This window comes from Anopheles bellator, chromosome 2, assembly GCF_943735745.2.
Source record: "Anopheles bellator chromosome 2, idAnoBellAS_SP24_06.2, whole genome shotgun sequence".
Lineage (NCBI taxonomy): Eukaryota > Metazoa > Arthropoda > Insecta > Diptera > Culicidae > Anopheles > Anopheles bellator.
Genome location: NC_071286.1, coordinates 71,917,132 through 71,941,245, shown reverse-complemented (window position 1 = coordinate 71,941,245; position 24,114 = coordinate 71,917,132). Strand labels below are relative to the sequence as shown.

Genomic DNA, 24,114 nt, shown 5'->3' with positions numbered 1-24,114 from the left:
TTAAATTTATGTTCACTTTTCGCTGGTGCCACCTTTTGGTGTGAATGTTTCCGCTCGGGCTTTGGCTGTTTTAAAGGTTGCATTTAAATTTAACGTGTTTTAACTAAACGCGTTGGAATGCTAATGGCCAGAAGTCGAACGTTTAATCCGCAAAAATGCTGCTAACGAGAGGCAGCATACTTTTTGATGCGGTCCGCCGAATAGCCTAATGAATGTTCGTTCAAACTAATGACCAGCGGGAAAAACCTACGATTTATCCTTATTTTAAACATTGGAACAACTCATGGAGTAGTTCCTTTTTGTTTTTCGATATCTCAAGGTCCTTTTGTCAATCATCATCATCATCATTGGGTCATCATCATTAAGGATGGACGGGAATCGACCGCATCGCATCGCCGGTTAACGTGTGTGGATTAGAATATTTTAGTATTCCGCTCGTTTTGCCACAAATTAAGTATAACACAGCTGCCATCGATCGACTCTGGCTCCAACAGGCCCCGTGCGTCCGATCGATAGGAGTTTCTCTGTACCTGGCCCGTCTACATAACATCGCCTAAAGTCGCTGGCGGACGCTCATTATCGGCCAGGGCACACATCCCTCCGGCCGAACGACGTCTCGAGTATGACGGTAACGTTTCTAACACCACTATTTACGATCAGCTTTGCGATGTATCCGCATTGTTCCGCCCGGGAGACGCGCGATACCCGATGGTGATATTTGGGCCGATGGGGCCAACCCGGGCCTTTGGGTCCACTTATCACCGAAAATCGCTGGTAGCGCCATTGCCATTTACGCAACTAAGTCACGGGTTGGCGCAACCATATTTTGAGATTATGTTTAAAATTTTGTCTTAAAACGTTAACTTCTGCAATTTGTCAGCTCATTGTTATCGGCAGCGTGTTGAAAAGTGTTCGACGGCTAATTTGGATACTTTATGTCGAACACCGTCTTGCATAATGTGTGTGGCAGTTTTGTTTTTTATTTGGCTCTTAAACGTTATTATCAGCTTACATTTTATTTCGTTGCGCTAATGGGGAGTCTTAAAATAGTTTCACTTGATAAAGGACTGAATTTTTTACCAAATGTAGAAATTTTCGGGTTATTGAATGATGTTCCTTCGGTCACCTTTGGTGATGTTCAGTCCTACAAATTGCTGGGCATTCTTTGTGTTGTTTGCGGAAAGCATCGTTGAAGGACATCGCCACTGCCCCGTTGAATGTCCGTTGGATGCAGGAGCAGAACGTGGTGGTAAGAACCACAGCTAGGATTGCCAAAATGGACACGATCAAGACGCGGGGAGTTAAAAAGTAGATCAAACGAATTAGTCTTTAGCTTGGTTGAGTCTTATTACTTCCACCACCGAGAGCGATTATCGCACATTTGCGAATATAAGCGCCAAAACCTGCGCTTCATCGTACGTACGCATTTATTACCTGTCCCGGGTGTCACGGGTCCGCAAACCGTTGGTGGCTTGGGGCGTTCTTTGACTCGTTTCTTCAGATCCACTCTCAAATTACACACCGCAACGTGTTGCGGTGCGCAGCTGCTCACTCGTCACATCCGAAAGGTTGGAGGATAACCACCACCGCACACGTGGATCGTAGGCGGATTGTGCTTTGTGGATTGAAACCTGATTTTTGCATTTCAGCCTGTCAGTATCTGGCTGCAAGCTCGTCCTGCTCGTCCAGCATCCTGTTTATTCTGGGCCACATCAATCGGTGGTAAGAAAGAGGAAGCACGGAACCGCAATTCAAGCACCTTTCGAAGGTGTAAAGTTGCATCACGGCTAGGGTATTGCGTAAAACCCACCACCCCATTGACCGGGGTGGACGCTGGGGATGCGATATGAGTGGCACTTTATCATCACGCGTTCCAGTTTGCCGAGGAACCGCTCTGCACCGCGGAACCGGGGAAGGGAAAGTGAACCTAATAACCCTTTTGGAGCACTCCCTGGAAAGCGGAAAACGTCGATCAAAATGCTAATTAACGTCACTCGTGTGTGGTACACAGGCGAGTGCCGTGTCGTCGGCGAATGTTTGACAGACGACCGGGGACGATGGGCTTCTTCTGCGGGGTGTTAAAACATCAGTTTTTCCCCCCTTTATGGAGCACGTTCTGGTTCTCTCTTTCTCTGTCGCATCGAATAGAGGTGTGTTAACTTTAAAAATAGCGACCCCGAGCAATTAGCCGCTTCACGTCTTAACTATCCAACAGGAAGCAAACGCACTTGGCGTCGCCAGACTCACGTGATGCCGGAGCATCGGCGGGGTGCTGCAAATAGGAAACTGCACGGTAAATATAGCCCGTGCGACATGCGCTAAAATCTTTTTCATAAGCACTTTCAGTACTCGGCACAAGCTACTCCACTAAACCGCTTAGTGGTTTGAAGTTGGCCGACGATGCCGACCTTCACGTGTTGTGTTTGTCAGCTCGAAAGTGTCTGCTGGCGCAAAATCTATCTATCAACCCCCGTGGTATCTTCCTTTTTTGGTGCTGTAAGAGGAGCATCTTGTCGAGCCGTTTGATGAGTGCTACCGAGCGGCGACACCGTTTTAACACGAAGTACCGGCGGTTCCCTTTCTGGCGGAACGCCCACTGAGGGGGCAGAGTAGCGACTGTAGTGACGCCAAGTGTCCTAAAATATGTCGCCGACACCGTTGTGGGCATACATTGTTGCACAGACGCGTCCAGCGCGTAGGACTTCCATTAGTGGCCGGGAGCGCTGATACTTGTGTTCAATCGCTTAAGGCGAGTACTTCATGGCATCAGCCGAGTGGGGTCCAGCTTGGAGTTTTATTAAAAAATAGAAAACATGTTTGTTGATAAAACGAAAAATAAAACTTTACTGTAACATGTACGAAGTTAAATAATCATCACAATGATCGGTTTGTGACAATGGCATAATTTGTTTCTTTTTTCTTTGTAGATATTGAAGCCCGAGGTATGTAGCTGCTTATAATTTACCCAAGTCAAATGTGCCCGGAATTGCCTCACCAAATCGTCGTGACTCATGCCGGACCATTTCACACCGGAGATTCGCGTTCGCCTGGGTATCACTGGCGTCCGTGAGATCATTCCGTCAGGCCGCGGACGGCGCGGAAACCCTGATGCTAATACATGTTTCCGTTCCGCGGGCTTTCCAACGAATCACCCTCATCAAAATGCAGTTATCGTAAATTATTCGATTTGTGTTCGGGGAAATAAGAAACCAAAAAAACACGCAAATCTTCCCGGTGAACGATACCGGTGGGGTTCGCTCGTCAGAACATCCTCCGGCCATCAGTAGCGCTTGGGAGTTGGGGTGTCGAGTACCCCGAAGCGCGGTCCCAACTCGACGCACCTTGTGAGTGATTCCGTGCGAAATCCGCGCTCGAAGACTTATAGAGCATATTGGACCGGGGGCATTTTCGGGGTCCGTTCGCTGTAGGTCGCTGTTTTATGCAAATCAAGAACCATTGGGCAACACCACCAGAGCCGGGTCGCCGGATGGTGGTATTATCGATGCCATTTGCCCGACGGACTCGAATGTCCACTCGAGTGTCGATTTTGCATGTGGAACACGCTGCTGCCACGGTTTCTACGCGGCTCTATCACTCCGCGTCATTCCGATGCGAACTTCATTATCGACAAACGGCTCTCAGAAGGCTGTGGGTTTCGTGCGCCTTCGTGGCGTTTGGAACAAAGGATGCTGTTTGCCTCTGAATAATGGGGTGGGGTTCCATTCGTTGTCTCGCTGCTTCAAAGCATACTCCGTTGGCCATGGATGGTCGCGTTGAATATTCACGGCCCACGCTGCCCAGTTCGCGCCCAGCGTATCCTCTCGACCGGGGACCACTTCAATGTGATCGATACGTTCGCACAGTTGTTGGTCCGTTCAAATCACATTTGGGTCGCTCGTCGGTCAGTCGTCGTGCAGCACTTGCAGGGTTTCACCACTTGGCTGTTCGCTCACCGAATTAGATCACCCGGACGGACGGGGACATGGACACGCAAATGAGGGCGAAACGTCAACCGTCTGCTTGTCAGCCACCACATCCAGCGTGTGCGCTGGTTCTGCTTTATTCGCACTTCAAACCTCCAAAGCGCGAAAGGGCTCTAACAGGATTGGCAGTCCCGGAGCGCACTGACTCCATCTTGCGTCACATAACCATCCGATCCGGTGCACCGGCACTGCGTTGCGTTGAGGCATTTGAAACGGAATTATGCGCCTGCTACGAGGAAACGTCCCGGTGTCAAAAATAGATCCCGTAGCCATCCTTGGAAGGAAAGTCCCCCGGAAGTGTAGTGCGCGCGATGCGCGATCATTAATCCATTTCCGGGACCGGGAGAGAGGTTGTTCACGGTAATGAATCACGAATCGGGATGATAGCGACGATGAGATTCCCAAATGTCAACTACACGTTGCGCGAGCGTCCGCCCTGGTCCCGATGATTAATCTTCCGTGCGCCGCACGCGGTAAATGTCAACGAAATTTGGCCCCGGTTAGGGCAACCGGTCGGCAGTCCTTTGCCGGTCCGGTGAATCCGCACAGCATCCGCCAGTTCCATTTAATAATAATATTTCATTCACGGTGGACACGAGTTGCTTAAAAAAGTGTTGAAATTGCTGCACCGGCGTAACGGTTCCAGTAACGTGGCCCTGATTATGTTTAAATATGGCAAATAAAATATAATCGCTAATTGGTGGGGTCGTAATCCTCGGCGCGATGGTACACGCGAGTGGCAGTAATTACCGCTCCGAGAACCTGGCATCCTCGACGGCAACGCTGAATCGCGCTGACCCCGGCCCGCGGAACCAGATCATAAATTGCACCTCTCGTTGAGAAACACAAAAAATATGATCAATAATTATGGTTCCGGCCGGTTGGCAGGCAAAATAAAAATTAAGGGCAAAAAGATGGCCGCAGGAAATACGAAAAAACCATTTACCCCCCCTAAAGTGGCCACCTTGGAATGGGGTTGCCTGTTTTTTCCCCACAAAAGGGCCGGCGGGTCACACCCGTCCGAGTGCAACGGAGGAGGTCATACTGCTGCAGTATTGCTCCTTATCACTTCGGCCGTTAAAGTGCTGGTTTCCAAAATAGTGTTTACTGCCGGGCGTGAGGTGGTAAAACGACGTTCGGGTGCTAAATGCCACCGCTCTGCTGCTCGTGGGCCATTTCTGGTCACTATACATATTTTACGACCAACGGGATAGGGCTCGTTAGTTGCAGCTGCTACCAGCTTGTTTTTTTTGCAACTTTTGAAACGTAAATTAATAAACTGTGCACAAAAGTTGCATCATATAAATGTTGAACGTCGCCTTCGACTTGGATTGAAACGATCAAACGGTAGGGCATCGTCGGAGTCAGGGTTTAAACTGTGGCCTAACTTCAAGCGTATTGAGTTACATCGGCCGCTGATGATGGACGTATGAGGTCTTGGGAGTGTGCCAACTGTGCAGCTCCATACTCGTGCTGCACCCTCGTGCTGTGACTCACAACAGTTTGCGACTAGGTTTCCACTTGGCTCAGCTAGAAATAAAGCAATTACCCTGGAAGGCAATTATGCGACCATTGAACTGTTTTTAGTCACAACATCAATCCGTTTATCCGAACCGTTGCGCATATGAGAAACGGAGAGAATGGTTTCGTTCCATAATGTGTGCTGAAACCCCAGTCCTAGCATCTCAAGCGACGCTACCGAAAGCTTCAAATCTGAGAAGACCGATACGCTTGCAGGGGCCCGCAAAGGGGTCGAGACAGTTCTCAGGCAGGTCGTTCCGGGGTTGCGTGCATGCATGTGGGTTGTTTGGCTTGTCACACACTGCAATCATCTTACAAGAGCTGTGCAAACATCGCACCAGCAAGCAGCAGAAAACGGCAGCTCGATTGGTGGTGGTTTGTTTGTTTAATTCACAGCATGCACGCGGTGCATGCTGCTGGTGGTAAACGTTTGTCGTCCGTGATAGGGCAGCGCAGCTCGTCGTTCCGCTGCTCGTCTTGGGTGGCACACGGGTTCGTGATGAGTGGCGTGAATAGGTTCTATTGTTTACTCAAGCTGGTGGTTCAAGCTTCTTACGCTGGCCCCATACTGCCCCACAGCAGTAACCCGCGGGTCGCCACCGGAGCGCGGCCAAACACGGCCTCCGTTAGTCGGTGGATGTAAACAGCGTTATTTGACATCATAATTAAGCGTATCCAAGATGGTTGTTGGTGGCCGTTTTCACGGTAAGGTGAAACTTTCCGATTGCCCAGCGGTGCCTGAATTCACAATGTAATTTTTATCATTTTGGTCCTATTGACACCTTGTGCTGTGGTAGATTTTCCAGTATTTGGCATTTTACAACCAAGAGTTTGGTGGCTGTGGCTATAATTAACATTCGGACATAATTTTGCATACATTCCATTTGTTTTGTTGTTGAAAGCCCCTTTTTTCGTATTCGATTAAACGGAACCTAAAACGTGCGATTGATCGGCCGGTTTTGATCCTGAATCTCCACCGGTGGTCCAAGTCGGTCCACCCGTTGCTTATCTCCCTTCGACGATCGCCCCCATTTTGTGCTCGCTCGTTTGGAGGCTGTGGTTGGACGTAGTTTCCATTGCAGTTAAAGTTCGGACCCGAGCGAGGTTCATAAATACCACCTCGTTGGAAAATATTACCCATTTCCGGGGAGATTAAAAATGTACGGTTTACGCGCGCCGTATCCGTGGTCGATTATCGCCCGGAGGGACGGCTTTAAGCTGCTTCCCTATCGAGTGGCGTCTCGCTAAACGGTCGCCCACCAACCCAACCGAGCGATCCCAGTCAATCATATAATGGATAGTTTATGGTTTGGCACACTTTTTAGCCGGGCGTGCTCCGTTGGTCCGGTGGAGGGAATAGTTTTTCGGGTGTTGAGCCGGCGGTTCAAAACGTGTTTGGTCGGTTCCGGGGGAGCGCACGAACTATCGACGACCATCAACGGTCGGTCCACCCGCCGCAAGGTCAGTGTTGTGTGGGGATCATCTCATCGCGGATGGCCAAACGTGCCGGACCCCAAACGGTGCCGGGGGGCTCGCGATAAAGGAGCGCGACAAATGATAAACTTTATTTATGCTCCCTGGGGGGGGCGGCTTCGGCCCAAAACCGGCCGAAAGGACGAACCCGTCGCGACGAAGCCGACCGTTTTTCGATGGTTCGAGCTTTCAAATGTTTCCAGTTCCCCTCCAATTCCATGTGCTGCGAGGCGCTTTCTAATTAGTTTAAACCGTGCCCACTCGGAGCTCGAGTCCAAAGGGGGCAGAGAATGCATTAGGCCGAAAATGTTCGGGGGCCAATCCTTTGGTTCGGGATTTTCGGGGCGCCGGACGGTTCCGGTCTATCACACCGCTTGAGACGGTCGTTTTTGCTATCGGATCGCCATTCGTTACGTGTGTAGCTTGGCATTTTCGCCCGTTTTACGACTCCCGGACCACATCAAACTGTCGTGAGCAGGCGCCATCCTTCGGGGTGAGTAAAATATGAAATAAACATTCCATTTTATCAATCCGAGCCCCGGTGACGTTAATTGCAAAAGGATCTGTCGGTAGCCGGTGGGGTGGGGTGGCCACTGTTCCCTGCAAATTGCCAGCCGATTCGGACCTCGGAGAAAGACGGTTAACTTTCTCTTTGAATCGAGACAAATTATGTGTGATTTTTTCAAACCATATGGCGCGCTTTTTGTTTTGTTTTGTAGCCACACGAATAGGACACAAATGGACGCATTCTCGGACGCTCGGCGGGTAATTTTGACGGTAATTTCATTACCATAATTCGACTCGGTCCCGGACCGTTTGACGGGCTCCAACCGTCCAACAAGGCAGAAGAATGCAGGATGTGTCCGGGCGGGCGTACGCCTTGCCGACAAAGAAAAATGAAATCCAATTAAAATAACACCCAGACGGAGGAGACCTCCCGGGCGACACTAACCCCCGGGTGTCTGCCGGTTCGGTTCCCTCCGTCGGCCACGGGTTTGATGTGACCGACGGTGAGAAGTTCTAGCCCCAGTCCCTTGGTGGAACGTCCACTCGGTGGCGACTGTCCTGGCGACGGACCCCTGGAATCTGAAGGATAGTGAAGGTTACACTGATTTGCATCAACCGATCCGTGGCTTATCTGTGGCCAATGAAGGGGCCATATTTCTGGCAAACGTTGCGCGGCCCCATCGGCCTCGGGAAAGCCGAGAAGCAATAAATGCTCGCCACAAACCCCCAGATAATCGTGGGCAGCGCCAGCGAAGAGACCGATAACCGTATTCTTTCCGATGGGGGAAGGCTTAGCTAGAGCTTTGGTGCGGATCCTTCGGGCTTTGCGGAGGCAAGATTTGGCCCGGTCTTTCTCCCAAGAAAGGCCAACCGGGATTTTCATTCACAATTCTTTCACCTCTTCTCGGCGCCGAGCGCGACACATTCTTCTCGCTCTGGCTCGCTCGGTGGGTTTTTCGGGTAATTTATCGTCGAGTGCTTTAGATTAGATACGGATATCTGCTGGGGCCGCCGACCGCATCAACCCCGATATGGTCGAGGTTGGTGGTGCTGCAGGTCGCTCGGGGGACCAAAGAAAAAAAAACGAGCCTCACCATCAATTTCTTTAGTTAATAGTCTTCAATTAGGCAAATACTGGCCGGTGATTTGTGGGGAATTTATTCGTCCGACAAACAAGGACAGCAGCAGGACCCGCTCGGGGACGTCTTGTATTGCCCTCACATGGCAGACGCGAGCCGATGGATAGTAGTTTTGGATGTTAATTTTTATAAAGTGTTGACACCTTTTTCAGATTCCGTCTGTATGGTAATCTTAATCCGCCAATGTGCTTATACGCGCGCGGAGTTATCACGGCATCATCAGCCAGCCGACGGAAGATATTCGATCGGTGAAAAGATCGCAATGCGTGCGATAATCAAAACAAGACAGGCTGTCTTCCTCCGGGTTTTGTTTTTCTTCTTCCATAAATCACGCGGACGTGCCGTTTCCGTGCGTGCGCTGGTGGACTTTCTGCCCAAATCTCCAAATGCTGGGATAAGCCACGAGTTATGGTCGGTCGATAGTTAGTGGAATAATCTAATTATACAGACGGGTGGAATTGATTTGAATCGCCCCGGCAGCTTCCCGTGTCGAACGTGTGTGCTGATTAAGCATCGATCGATCGGCTATCTGCCATAAATTAGTGTTCACGCCGGATTCCGTGGGAGCCGCAGTCCGTAGTTCTATCCGCGAATGGTGCTGGTGTGAAAATGAGCGCTTAATTGCGAAAGATTTATTGTTTCAGGCGATTGGATTCTTCTTTTTGTGTCAAACATAATCACTGAAATCGGATCCGCGGAGCCTGCAGCCGGTGACGGCTGCGTCTCGCTTCACGTTTCGAGAATGGCGTTTTCAAACGGAAAAAAATGTTTTGAACCCATAATAACGCGGACCCCCGAAGTAATAGTTGCGTGGAGCATAAAATTGGCATTAGCATAATGAACGCTCGGCCCCCCACTCGACTCGGAGTCGAAAGTGTAATTCTGTCGCCAAGGACGGCCGCCGGCAGCGATGGCAAAAAATGCACATTAACAAAAAGCGAAACGCGAAACACTGTTGTTGCTGACCTCGCACTGGTTCCGTTTCATTGATATTCGGAAGCTGTGATCCCGAGTGGCCGGGCGCTGCGCTGCGCTGTGTCCGAGCAAAGCGTGATTATTATGCTCCACCGAAAACGGTAGTCAGAGGGTAAGGCTAAATATCACTTATGTTAATTTTAATTGCCGGTTTCACCCCGGCCAAGAGGTGGCCCCCGGGGGCCCTCATGGACGCAGCGCGGGTTCTTTTCGGGTGCAGTTTCGAGCCCTTCGAGCGGTGGTGGTGGTGCTGGTTCCCAGCACAGGACAGCAGGAAGACGTCAGGCCAACGTCAGATGATTGCTTCTAATGTGATTTGTGATCGTCTACGGGCCCGCCGCTGGCCAGGATATGCTGGTCGCTGCCGACCACCTGAGCACGACCTGGGGCCACGGGAACGCTGCAAAAAACAGCAGGCAAAAAACGATTATTATCTCGGCAACACGCCACGGGCAACTCCCCAGAAATGATGGGCATTCGTCAAAACGCGAACGCTGTGTGGCGAATCGACCGAGATCGAAACACAGCAGAGCTACAGCGCCCCGGATACGGATATTGATACGCGCGTACCGAGGCTCCATGGCGCGCCCGCCGGCCGGTCGGCCGGGACGGATTAAGAGCGGGATTCGAAAACGGAAAGCAAAACAGAACGCAAGCGGAAGAGAGCTCCCCTTACACAGCGGCTCCGTTCTTGGTGCTACGGCTCAGCAGGGCTTACGGACTTTAATTTATCTTCCAGTACGTCCAGGTTCCATTCGTGCCATGACGGCGACGGCGACGGCGTACAGCTTCACGGCACATCTCCTTGGCGTTTCGGGATTCCTTTTTCTGCACCAATTCCTTCGTTATTATGCTTGTGCTCCACACGGGATGGGAGGCGCGCACCCCCCGGAACGTCGTGGAACGCGACGAACCAAGCGCAGGGAAGAGAAGAAGCAAAAAAAGGCGCGTCAGTTTGACGCCTCTGCTGTATCCAAACAACATATCAGCCGTCACGTTTGATCGCGTCCATTTCGCGTGGCGCGGTCCAAGCTTTAGCGCACACGCCGGCGACGCCAGCAGAGGCGGGTTTTTGTGGCTGTGGCGACTCAACTTTGGGACATTTCGGCACAGGGCTAAACTAATACTGTTTTGGCAAAAATTAGAGCATCTTGAAATTGGGAAGCTTTGGAAGAAATCCTGGTTGCTTGTTTCGACATTTCGACATTCAGAAGGACATTGGGGTTGCCTCCCCAACATTCTTCCAAAGGACAACAAGTTCCGCGAGAGAGCCCCGTGAGTGAGCAGTGAGTCATCGCGGCCACGACGTAACATTGGCGGACAGCGTGCGTGTTCGTGAATGAAACCTAATGCTTGATGCGATATTTCAATACACACTGACTAGTTATGATAACTAACCGCCGTTATGGGTGGGATTGTCGTAAATTATAAGACTTAATGGCACAATAATTTTGTCCCATTCCTAGATTTAATGCCCACCGGCGTCCATAGCCCGGTGCCTTTTCGCTGGCCCGGTGCTGGTTGATGGAAAGCGAAATCCGTTTCTTTTTTTTCGCTTATTATGCGCGAACGATACACATAAAAACGGACGGCTCGGAGGCCACAGTGTGGGTTCCACCTTCGCGCAGCTTCTTCCCGCAGCCGCGGGTGTGAACTGTGTGTCACCCGGCAGAGGAGGGAGGGGGGACCAAAAACCTCCATCTGTTCCGAGGAAGAGATCGATAACGGTATGATTTATGGTAAACGGCGCGGGGATCATCGTTGGCCATCGAGGGATTCCAAATGGCCGTTCCGGCGTTCGAACTCGGACCGAAGACCGACCGGCTCACGTGAGCGAAGGAGGCTTCGGCTTTGATTCTATCGTTTATTAATCCACGCAAATTTTGCCACGACCATAAAGTGGAGAACGTTGGACTCCGTACACGATCTATGCTGATACGTTCTCCAAAGGCCCCAAAAAGGTTCACAGGGCCTGGAGCTGTGCGCGGCGCTGTATTGGCGTAATTTATTCATTTATATATTTAATAATAAAATTAATGTTGCAAATCGTTCGCGCAACACTTCACCTCGCGCATGGGTTCCCGGGGTCCGATCCGATCGCCGCCGCCACGGAAACAGAACGCCGGGGCCAAATTTTGTACACTTTACTGTTTCTCTTTTTCCTGTTTTTATGGCTCCGCGCTGACGCCAAAGCGCGACAGTTCCGCGGTCCATATCTGCTGTCTGTCATCTTGCATTTTGGGGCTGGTTCATTTTATTTCCTTGCGCGCTGCGTTATGTGTGGCACTGCACTTTGGTGATCCAAAGGTCCGCTCCGCGGGTCGGCTTCTCCGGCAAGCGCATTCTTGCCATTTGATACGTGGTTGGATCGCACTTTTTATAGCCACTTTTCCGATTTCGGATCCGTTTACGCGAGCACTGGCAGAGTTCGTTCATCGCGCAAGTCCCTGTATAAGTTTATGAATTTTCAGCTCAATTTTTTGAGCTGAACGTTGGCCATCGAGCAATAGTTAGGCACTCGTCCTTACGTCGAAGCATCCTCGTTCCGTGCTCTCAGCACAGATAATCGCCATGCGATCGGCAACAGTACGGCACCGGGGTGGGGAAAATGGCTCCGGCTGGTGCCCGCCAGAGTAATGGTCCCCGTGGTCCGTCCTTAAATTCGTCCGTTCCGTGTAAAGGTTGCGGAGAACAGAAATGGGGTCCCACCGGAATCGATATCAATCAGTGGGGCAGCCGAGTGAGCAACTCGTGCAACTCCCAAACCACGGACCCAAAGCCAATGCCAGCGAAAATCGGTACTGTAAAATAACGAAAGGAAACACGAAGGCAGTCGGTCGCCGTTATTTACTGCAAAATATCAAATAAACTACGGCGGGCCGGACTGGCGAAATATGTGCGGAAAAATAACGGATCAAATTAACGAGGAACCAAGGGGGAGGGCACGAAGCGGGGAGACGTGCGCCGGCATGCCGTCGCCATCGAAGATCACGGTGTCGGGGAGGATGCTTGTCCGCGTCACGCCACCCGAAGGAAGCGATAGCTTTCGTGGCGCGCGCCCGCGCGCGCCCGCGCGCGGGGTGATTGAATAAAACTATAAAATTAATTTCTCTCCGCCGTGCGAATCATATTTTGCGCTAATGTCCCGCTCTCTGGTGCGCTATGGGTCACCGAATTTGGCTTGCTAACGATGAATCAGCCGCCGCCCTGCGGGAAAGGTGTCGGAAAGGATTCCGAGTGGCCCCGAAGGGGCCTCACTCGAAAATCAGGCTCAGCGACGATCAAGTCACAGCGATCGTGCAGAGAGTACAATAAAAGCTAAATTATTTTATGGGCAGTTTAAAAAGCGGAGATCGGAGAACCGTTCGGAGATGCTGCTACAAGGGGGGGCTAAATGTTCGTGAATCGGTTAACCTTTTGACTCCGCCACGCGGCGATCGAGTCGTTTGAATGAATCTGTCCGGTCGGAGACAACATTAAAGTCCGGGGGCCTCGCGGGGTTAGGATCACACAGGACTAAGAAAGGTATACGAAAGAGAGGCTGATTAGAACTGGGGATGCACTTTTGCTATAACCCCGTTAAAGGGTCAATACACCACGTAACGCCAAAAGGGAGCCCTTTCTTTGAAAATCATATTGATTCAGAAGGGTATAATTTAAGGTATCGTCCAACATCACCCATCTGTCTGTGCTCTGTGTTAATGACGGCGATTCCGTGTCTCAATAGTGTTCCGTAGGGATGCAATTACGGAACTGCCGAGCCGAAGAATGGACCAAGTGTAAGGTTGGAACAAAATACCAAAGTTGGACCGAATCCTGTAAATTACCGAGCAATCAGATCGTGGCGATGGCCAGCCAGCGAGTGCACGCGGCGTGGCTGAGCCCCGCGTGGATTTGGAGCCAGGGGCTCTCCAGTTTTCAGCCTTTGTTTGTCATTATTCCTACCATACTTTCAAGTAACGCCTCGCGCGGTTGCATTTCCGTTGGGGCCGAGCCGCGCAGCAACATAATCAGCATTCGCATTGGCCGCACCGTCGTGCCGTCGGCCCCAATACCCAAAACGGGGCACTGGTTAACGAATGGAAAACTTGTGTCGGAACACCGAGAACGTACATCCCTGTTGCGCCTTCCCTTTTGTAGCCGCCTCGAACCAAAGTTCGTCGCGTCGCACGGCGATGCAGTCTTTCGAACGATGGCTCCGGCACCGACCGCAGGAACCGACGGAAGTGGGCGCGCAAAATGGAAGCGTAAATTATGCGAACGCGACCACCTTTAGCACCGCTGGGGCGCTGGTAGCTAGCAATTTTGGCTCCCGCCCGACGAACCTGGCGTCGTTGGCTTAGTTTGTTGCGACGGATTGTGGAGTGTGGCCGACAGTGAGCGAATGCGGGAATAATCTTCACTAGCCGCAAATGTGTTTTGGGCATCTTCAAATTAGTTTTTGTCGCCACGATCCGCGTGGCACACAGCGTGACCGACGCAAAAACAACTGCACCGTTCGTTCATATTTTTCCACAGTGCCAGCGAATGGCCACTGAATTGAATTGGCTCCAACGGCTCGGATATTCTTTCGGCCGCATTCTTGGCGGCCGCCCTCTCGGAAGCGTCAACCGGACGCCAGTCGTTGGCGGCGGTTGATAAAAATCTATCCGCCATCCGCCTCGGTCTGCTCCGTCTGCTGCCTTGGGTTCGCTCCGACGGGGCAGATCGCATTGCAACCCCAGGGCGGCGCACGTTTCGTTTGATTTTTATTCCTCGCCCTCTGTTTTTGCGCTGACCTACGCCGATTTCGCACGGAGCGCAGTGGAACGGCAGAGAGCGAAAGAAAAATTATGCTGCATTGTTATGCTGCTGCTGCTGCTGCTGCTGGTTTGCAAAACTTCACGCCGAGCCGAGCGCATGGCTTCGCCAACCAACTGAAGGATCATTTTACGGGTCGCAGGGAAGCAAAAATCCGGTGGGGCCGTGACAGAATCCGCTCGGTCCGCACGGATGCCACCGGACGCGGGTATCGAATTTATATGCCTTATTTAGATTATTTCCAATACTTGGCACCGGCAAGCGGGCCTCGTTTTCCTCGCCATCGCCTCCATTGTCGCATAATGGCGACCTTTCGCCGTCGTGGCAAGAAAGGGCAGAGAGAGACCGCGAGAGAGAGAGATTTATGCTTCCATTTTGCCGTCAGGGGTCCACCGTTTGTTGGCGCATTGGCTTATGGCATCCGAAGGGAAACTGTCAACGAACGACCCGGAACGGAGCTAGGGGCAGGCCAGGGCAGGAGTGCTCTGGGTGGGTGATGTTTTGTGACACCAGGACGGCCCGTGTCGACTGCGCGAAAATAATGCAGCTTGCGCCTTTCTGGGCAAAACTTCAACAACTGCAGAACTGCTGCGCCTTGCCAAACAAGATGCGATCGATTTCAAAACAATGCTCCCAACAAACTGCTGGTGGCCGTTTAGCGCGCTCGCCACGCTGTGTTTTGCCATCCGTCCGTCCATCGCGGGAAAAGTGAGAAGCAAATGAGAAGCGGTTCACTTTATCAGCCTGATGGTGCTAAACAAGCCGAGCTCTATTGGCTATTTTTAAAACTAACTTTAAGCATATTCCCTACTCTGGGCATTTGTGCCCGTCGTGCCGGCGAGGATCCACAGCATCCCGGCCGGCCGGCCGGCCGTGTATGAATTTCCAGACCCCCATTTCCAGGGCTTTCCGTAAACGGTCATAGCTGCTGAAGCGGTCTTGGGTCCCATTCTTGAACTATTTCAACCGCGTGAGTTGCCCGTTTTGGTCACCGTTTCCTGGATTGGAACCCCGTGAAGCGTTTCGGAAAAGCCTCGGGAAAAGAACCAACCGTATACAGATCGAATGACACCGATCGTCCCGGCCAGGTCCCAGGGCCCAGCTTCTACCGTTACGGCCAGATCCTTCGGTCAACACTTTGACGCGGCAGCCGAGTGCCACCGCGTTCCACGGCGTACAGGGTAATTTTCTCCGTTCCGTCAAGTCCAATTTCTTGCCACCACCATCCTGCTGCACTCTGGCTGGCTGGCTGTAAAAGGAAGTGAAGAAAATGTTGAACCCGCCACGCCGAACGCTCCGTAATTGCGCTTTTGACTGGCGCTGGCAAGAAGACCCGCTAGACACACCATTACCGATGGTGCCCTGGCCGCATCTAGAGGATGATATATGAACGGCTATTTTAGTGTGTAGCGCTCCATCAATCCCGGACCGGGGTCAGGTTCGCTGCCCGCCTGCCCCGTGAAGTGCGCCATGAAGATTGTAATTTGCTGCTTGACACGCACGCCAACGGACGGTGTGCCTCTTGGGCAATCACCCTGGAGTTGGCCCCATGATGCGGTGGTCCTCACGCCCTTCGATGGGTTCTTGGCAAGAAGGGCATGTTACCAATACTTTTTACGGCCGGTGCCAGAAAGATAAAATCGCCACCATGCACTTGTGGAGATGCATACACCGAATGTGCCCGGCGACACCCGGCGGGGGCCCCGGCGGGACCTTGCACCGATTTGTTTCAATTGCACGTCGGATTGCCGTTCGGGGCGAAATTTCCACCTCAATGGCGCGACACATGAATGCACGACGACGCCGTCTGTTGAATGGCCCCTGGCCGGGACTGACCGCAGGATTACCAAAAAGCTTCCTTGACCGATGACTGACACGGCCGGACGGTGGCCGGACCAAATGCTTGACCACGGCGAGTCATCTTCGATCACGCATCGGCCCCGCATCGCGATGCATTAAAATGGTGCATTCACATTCGTAACCGAATCCGAATCGGTGGCTGGCTGGTGGCTGTGGGAAAGCTTGTGGCCCACGACGTTGACTTGAGAAACTGGAAATCAATTAAAATTGAATTCGATTCGTGATGCGCCGCCGTCGCCGGTGTGTGCGCGGTTAATGATTCCTGGCGTTCGAGCGAATGCCAGCTTTCGGGAATTTGACTACTTTCGAAAGGAGGGGGCCCATTTTGTCAGCTTCCTTTCAGTTTTAATTACACCACCCTTTTCGGTCCGAACGAGTCGAGAGCAAATCTTTGCAGAGAAACCCCACAGAAATGCCCCAAACATTGGCATTGGAAAAGGGTGCCCTTTTTGGGTATAATAAACAAATCCTTTCCGTCATGGTGTTACAATCAGTGCCTATAATCAGAGTACGGTCACAGGATCCCAAATTACCGTTGACAAGGAATGCAGTCACCGCGTTGTGGTAACGGTTCACGATAAAACCCTACGCAAGGTCTTGCACCGAATATGTCACGGGCAAACGGGCAAACTGCATCGGTGGACACTTTTGGGGTAGCGACGACGACCGTGTGACGTCAAAAGGTTACTGATCGGAGTGCGCAGCACAACATACAACAACATGATCGTTGTGAAACATCGCGATCGCGCAGTAGTAAGACACCGCGCTTTACATGCACAAACGGGTGGTTAATAACGGATTTTCTTTTCCGAAACTGTGAACCTCGCGCAGGGTTCGCGTGTTCGTCAAGTTTCATGTTATTTTGTTACGATGGTTTTTTTTTTTGCTTCGTTTCGAGTGAAGTTCGTTTCGAACCTCCTCGTGTCATGTGACGCGAGTGTCATTCGTGGAACGCTTCGCTCGCTGCGTGGAGGCGCATTTTGAAGCGCATCCGACCAACGGCCGGCTTCGTCGCAATCCGCAAGCAAGCTTATCTAAATCACTTGACACTCGTTGACTTTTGCGCCGCCCGTTGTGGGTTAGGACGCGCGCCCCAGTGGCGGTTCTACGTTCTTCGTGTTGTCGTTGGCTCTGTCTTTTCCGCTCATCACACGCCGGGGCAGCAGGAGGTGCGCAAACATTACCCGCTGAGCTGGAGTCACCGCAGGATTTTTACAAGTCCACCCAACGCGTATTCGCGTGTCGCGAGAGTGATCAACCTGCATTCGCGCCTTTATTGGCTAAAGAGGATTTATGAGATTTAGCGCAACGAACGAACCAACATTGGCGACCGGATCGAATCCGGGACTAATTTTACCATCCGCGCTCTCCGTTGCCAACCGGTTGCTGCTTAAGCCGTTCTAATGGGATTATGTTGATTAGTGAGATTTCCAGTGGACATCTGCTGCTTGGCTTTTGTTTGGAGTTGTGTCCGGGTCTGCGAAGCATTATCACCAGCTGGGGTCGTATAATTTGTATCCCGAAAGCTCATCCATACAGCGTGTTGTGGGTAGCCTGGGCCAGCCTACGGGTAGCTGGGGATTTGGAACCGATTTTATAGTTCAAAAAATGTTGCGGAAGTTGATGCAAATAATTTGGAAACAATCTTCACACACTGCTTTATTATAAATATTCATTCACCCCTTAGTGTATCACTTCTCTTGCAGCAGAAGCACCGTGCTGATTAACATACTGCTCGGTGCCATAAAAAGTGGTATATCAAATTGAACCACTCAAAAACGAAACCAGTCCACAAACGCGCTATCGACTATCGGAGATGTAGGTGGATTGCCGTATTTTTTGGGGAACTGAAACATTTTACAGACTCAGTATGTGGGGTGTTCCGTTTGATGATGGCCATCACGCTATCGGCCACCACCAGCTCAAAAAACTGTAAATTTCAACTCGTCCATTTGGCGTGCGAAAGCGAAACGTAACACTTTGCTGTGAGGCGGCGAGTGCCTCTGCCGTGTTTGGCGGTTATGGGATACTTCAAATGTCGTTTGACACAAAAATGGTTCGCCCACATTTACATATCAAATTCCGTTCGCATTAATCCAATTGAGCACCGCCGGGGCGCCGCTCCACGCCGAGGCGAAACGTTGGAGCAAGGTATTGTAAAAGATTCAGATGTAATCTTAATGGAATCTTATTGCTGTCCGTCGTCGATTAGCAGCGCCGCTCTGCCGCTGTGACCGGCAGCTGCAGGATACGGTCCGCGGAAAATATTCAACCCCGAGACAGCTGCACACGGTTCGGACCCTGCCTTGAGCCAATATATCAACCTCCAGCGTACTCGGTGACGTACTGTCCTCCGGTTGTATTTTCGTTTCGTTTCTTCTGTTCTGTAGTACAAAATTGTTGTTCGCGTAGTTGTTTGAGTTGTAATTGAAACCAGCGGAGTGAATGGCGATCGAAACGGTTAGCTTCGGGGTGGTCGCCGCCTGGCATAAAAGTGTCGCGAACAATCATGTCACGTCGATGCAGCTCCGCAGTACGTTTACAAATTAACATAAACTGTGCCCGCAATTTCGAGCAATCAAACGGTATCTCGCTGGACGGCTGGAGCACACCCATTGAGTGAAGCCCCGGGGAAATAAAATGAATTCCCTGCGATCATTACTTTAATCCGTTCCGATGTGGCGAGCATCTAGCTAACGGCCAGCAACGGAGCGCGACATATGCTAATGCTCGGGCCACATGTGGCTAGAACAGCATCGCATAAATTGTCTCCACCAGCTCGATCGATTAGTCATCGTTTTGCGGGCTTCAGATTAAAGATCGCGATACGATCGCGATGGCTGCCACTCAATATGTCACGATCAGCGTTTGCGGTCTTTTTTGTGGCCGATGAATCACACAACAGTCTTGGGCCATTGTGGCACGTGTCACACACGCAAACAATTGTCTCGAATGCGTAGACAGACAACACGAACGTTAAAGTATATTTGGATCATGCGGCCAGAATGCGGGCACATAAAACAGGGATACAATTTTCGGGCCGCCATCATTAACTACCGGCTAATGCTACCGATCGCATTACTGCGTGTCCTGCTGACTTATTGCGCCGCCGGTACTTAAATCCGCGCAGACGATGTGACGTGCAAATGGACGGCGGACCCCCGGACAACATTCGGATGGTGATACAAACTTGCGACGAAAGTACAGAAAACCGTACCGCTTGCCGCCAAATCACGTTGAAAGAGTCAAAAAAGATAGCCGCGCGGATACTGTCCTTCGGTGAAACGCTAAGCCCTCGGTCTTAACGCCAGAATATGCATAAGAGTCATATGAATATTTATTTTCGAACCGAAACGCGCATAGGTGGCCACCAAGTGCGAAGACGTATGGTTTCGTCCGTATTTTGTCAACCTCCGTGCGCCGTGGTGGACACAACCGCCGCCCGGCACCCGGTGACCGGGAAACGTTTGTCTCGCACTCGCTTGACGTATCCGGTCTGGCGAGAAGGGGGCCACACTTTCTACGGCGGTGGTCGCAAAAGAGCAAACAAAACGAGAGCAGAGGCCGTCTGCGGCCAGAGATTGAGGCCAACATCATGATGATGCAAAAGAACCGCCAAGCCAAGCCAAGCCAACGGCCTAGAAGATCCCAGACACACCGAATGGGTTTATTGTGCACATTCCATTCGAATAAACGGCCGGCACTTGACCATCCCCCCCGAGGCCGAACAAACTTCCGAAGTATGTTGGCCATCTAAAAAAAGGACTCCCGGCACGAACATTTTTATGATGCTTCGTGTTGTTCGCGTTCTCAATCGTGGCCGCGGAATAAATTCCTTCAGCTCTCTTTAAAATGTCACACGCCTGGTTTGACATTGTCCCCGTCATCTGTCGCGCGCTTTTTTTAGGGAAAGAAATTCGGACGTGCCGTATGGAAAAGCAATACACGCGCTCGAACAGACGACCGAGAGTCGCTTACCTAACGGCGAGTGTAGAAGAAGATCCTTCAGAGCCCCGTAGTGCAAATAGTGATGTATTCGTAACTTCAAGTGAATCTGGTTCTGTAACAACGGCTTGGTTTTGACGTCTGGAGACGTGTGGCCCGCAAACAAATGACACTCTGGAATCAAGCTTTATATCTACGAAGATTCCAAAGAATCCTGCATTTGCCGGGTCCTGCCGGGGCTTCTTGATTTACTACTCCTCTGGAGGCCTGGTGTCAGGATGATCAATGTTTATTGTCGATCCGGGTCGAGCAGCAACATTTGTCATACTGAGTGAATCCCCCCGGCGATCGTCACGATCGTCTCACAAGCGGACTCCAGGGATTATCCAAATATACGAGACCCGGTGTTTCGGAAGGGGATCCCGTTGAAAGATCCCCTAAATTCTTCTCGACACTTTGGTTTCGCCACAAGTCATAAGTCTGGTGTGAGAAGAATTGAATTAAAACCTATAGAATTGAGCACCGGAGCATATGCCATATCCGAAGATCGCCAAAGAACGGTCTCAATCGACGGCCTTTTTGGCGAGCATAGCATCTGGCCAAAAAAAACATTAATTTTTCCCTGTCAGGAGACAATCAAAAGCTCGAATGCGAGAATAAATCCAGTCGTGCCGAGTTGCGTTCGGGTTGTTTTGTTTTTCTGCTCAACTTCGGGACGGTGGGCCACAGCAGTGATCCTCGGCCCCCAGTACGGCGGTGTATGATGTGAAGGCTTTATTTTTCATACGCGCGGCTACGCCACCACCGTCAGCTTCTCGCTTGTTATGCTGTGAATGATTTGGGCCGGTAAATTAATGTGTCAAGATGATGAGATCGTACACTAGGTCTTTTGACCCCCGCCTGTGGACGGCCTTTTTTGCGGTTCCTGCTGGCTGGGCTGCTGGCGAAATTGATTGACGTCCCTTTAGGTCTCAAACCAGTCTGTGTAATTTGTTGGATACATCCTGGATACAAAGTTGTGCCTCGTTTTGCTGGGTTTCGTTTTGTTCTTGCTGTTAATAATTTTTCGCAGTATCCGACTGGCAACCATTTTGAATCTGTTTCGGGACACGTTTTCTTCTTTGCATGCATCCTCGAAATGGGAATTAAAGGCACGAGAAAGGCGAGCCCCCGAATGTGGACGATTAAAATGTTATCTTTTCAACCATCCTGGCGCAAAGTCCTTTCACTTGAGCGAAGGGATAACACAGTTATTTCGCCTTGCGTGCGCCGTAATCTGATATCCGATATCAGTCAACACCTTGCCCATTGGCCTGTTCTTGTTTTCGTCGAACGCAATCTGTGCGGTAATTAAAACATATCCCGTCACAGGAAGATCGTAATCGATGGTAGGATACAAATAATTACACCAACCCATTGGCTTTACATTCAATTTGTTGGCCGCCTCGTGTCGGGTTCCAATCATGCCATGCTGGGCATGTCCCTAAATTGGCCGCTCATCGCGAGGTTTTCTTCTGGATTTTAACAGAAAGTTTCTGGAATGTTTTGGGTGGCGATCGCCAGCGACTGATGGCGTTTTGGTCGACAAGTAACTTATCAGATACGTAGTTTATTACACTATCAATCGGGTTGCGGGGACAAAATGCTTGTTATCAAACCGGAAAGTAGCGTAATTTCGGTTTGATGGAACATATGAACGGTTCGATCGACCATCGAACCGAACCACCGAACCCAACCGACTGTTGCCATCACTCAGATGTCCATCTTTTATCGCGAAGCCGGTTTCGTTGTGCGGAAAACGGTAACTTTGTGTAATTTATTTGTTTACATTTGGGGTTTTTTGTTTTTTGTTTGGCCGTGCGTAACCTGAAACTTCCTTCCACAGTTCCAATTTCATAGCCTCCGCACCATGATGCCTCGGTTGTGCCTCGGATGGCCCCCTCCTAAAGTTGGCCACTTTATGTGGGGCTCGTATCGGCACGGAGATCCGGTGACGATTACGGCACACCACCACGCAGAACGCGCGCGTACTCCGTTTCCTGTTTTATCATTCAAGCGATGGATTCGTGCGCGCCGTGGGTCGTCGTCTGGGGGCTGTGAAATAAAATCGTCGATCTTCCAGCAGCAGCAGCAGCAGCATGTTTTTGATAGCCCCCGCCAGCCTCGGCCATCCGCGACGGGGGCAGCAACATTGACTAATTTTATTTTCGTTATCACGTGGCGTCTGCCGGTCGACAATTGCTTGCCGAGCCCGCGCATCGTGATCGGCGCGCGGCGTGATCGCCATGGAAAATGTCTGGAGATCGCCCGGGCCGCGATAAGACCAGGATGCGATCGGTAGCTTCTACCTTGGGCTTGGCTACACGCGCCCTCAAAGTGTTAGATTCCTCATCCGGGCGGGCTCCGGATGGGTCGGTATGCTAAATTGATTCGCCGTCGGTTTCGGTGGTGACGAAGACGGATTCAACGAATTGCCTTTATCAATTTGTTTTCCCCTCGGATCCGCATAATTTGTTGTTGCCCGCGGCTATCGCTTATCAAACGATCTTCGTTCCATTCCTCGAAACGTACAGCAGGGACCAGCGGTGCTGGTTGGCGTTTTAATATCTCTATCCGCGGCCACCATCAAAAACTGTGATCCCCACGGACGGTCACGGACGGACGGTTGCTTGTGGACACGTTTACGAGACACTGATCGTCCGGAGCGTGTCGAAGGCCCGGTAGAGAGTCTAAATGTGCTCACTTGCTTACTTATCTTATCGGGCCGCGCGAACCGCCGACCGATCTACTCCTGTGCCACCCCGCAACAGGAGGCGTGCTACTGGAACCTTCCCCCCTCGGAAACTTCTACCTATTACCCATTAGCTACGCATTTCGTAGCCATCGAATCGGTGGCCTCCCGAAACATACAAATTTTAAACGCCAACGACTTGGATTATTACTTAGCTTCATTTACGCGCCGCCGTCTCAGTGTTCCTTCACGGCGTTCATCCTTTTCCAACGACCAGCAACGTTGTTGGTCCGCGGTCCGTACCGCGAACCGTGAAACATCGGGCCCGGACGATTGGTTGGCGAGCGGCAGAAACCCGAGAGGGCACTCCATTGCTCGGTACCACTCAGTGGAAGGCCCTGTGGAAGTGTTAGGCGGTGGCCCCCAGAGGTGTGGAAGGGAAAGGAATAAGTTCATCAAAAAATTAAGATAAGCGTGAACGCCTTTGAACTGCGCCGCCGACTCGTGGCGTACAAAATGTGTGTGCTCCGTTTCTGTTTTTTCGCTTTCGTTCCGTTCCGACAAAGGGAACCCCCCGAAGACGGCGACGGTCGAGGCGGCCAGGATAAAGCATAAAGGAAGAGGATCGGTTTCTTCCTGTCTTAAAACGTTTTTCATATTCGTTTCACTTTTACGCTCGGCTTTCGGCCGTGTTGCGATCGATATTCAGCGGCCGCGCATCGTTCTATTGCGGCCGTGTTGATTCCAGCCTTATTATGGCGAATCTTCGGTTCTAGTGCATCATTAATGATGCAAACGTCACCTAACCATTACAAAGTAGAATTACCCGCGCCGGGTTCGGCGGGTTGATGGCTTCCTAGAAAGCTTTCTCCCGCGAACCGCAACGCGCGTCGCCATCAACGCGAGTTCTGGCCGCCGCGCGGAAGATTTATAGACAAGTCGCCGGAATCTGAGCGCGCTCGCCCCAAAAGCGTCGGAAGGAACCGGTTTCCTGGGAAGCGGCGGATCTCCGGTCCGTAACAGTGCTGCTGCCGGTGCCGGTGCTCTTTTGGAATGCTGCTACCCGGACGCGCCGTCGTGTCGTACCGTATTTTCCGTGAGCATCCCGCCCCATCCCGAACAGGATTGGTGTGGACTGTCGCGAGAGCGCCGCTTCCTTCCGAGAACTCTCTCGGAACGG

At 51.4% G+C, this 24,114-nt stretch overlaps 1 protein-coding gene across 1 annotated transcript in view; it reads left to right on the top strand.

Moving 5' to 3' along the window:
* Window positions 1-24,114, top strand: part of LOC131211983 (bone morphogenetic protein receptor type-1B) — a 76,718-nt gene that overhangs the window by 20,008 nt on the left and 32,596 nt on the right. The window contains exon 2 of the mRNA XM_058205685.1: window positions 2,928-2,942. Within this exon, the coding sequence (XP_058061668.1) occupies window positions 2,928-2,942 (15 nt within the window). The remainder of the gene's footprint in view (window positions 1-2,927; window positions 2,943-24,114) is intronic.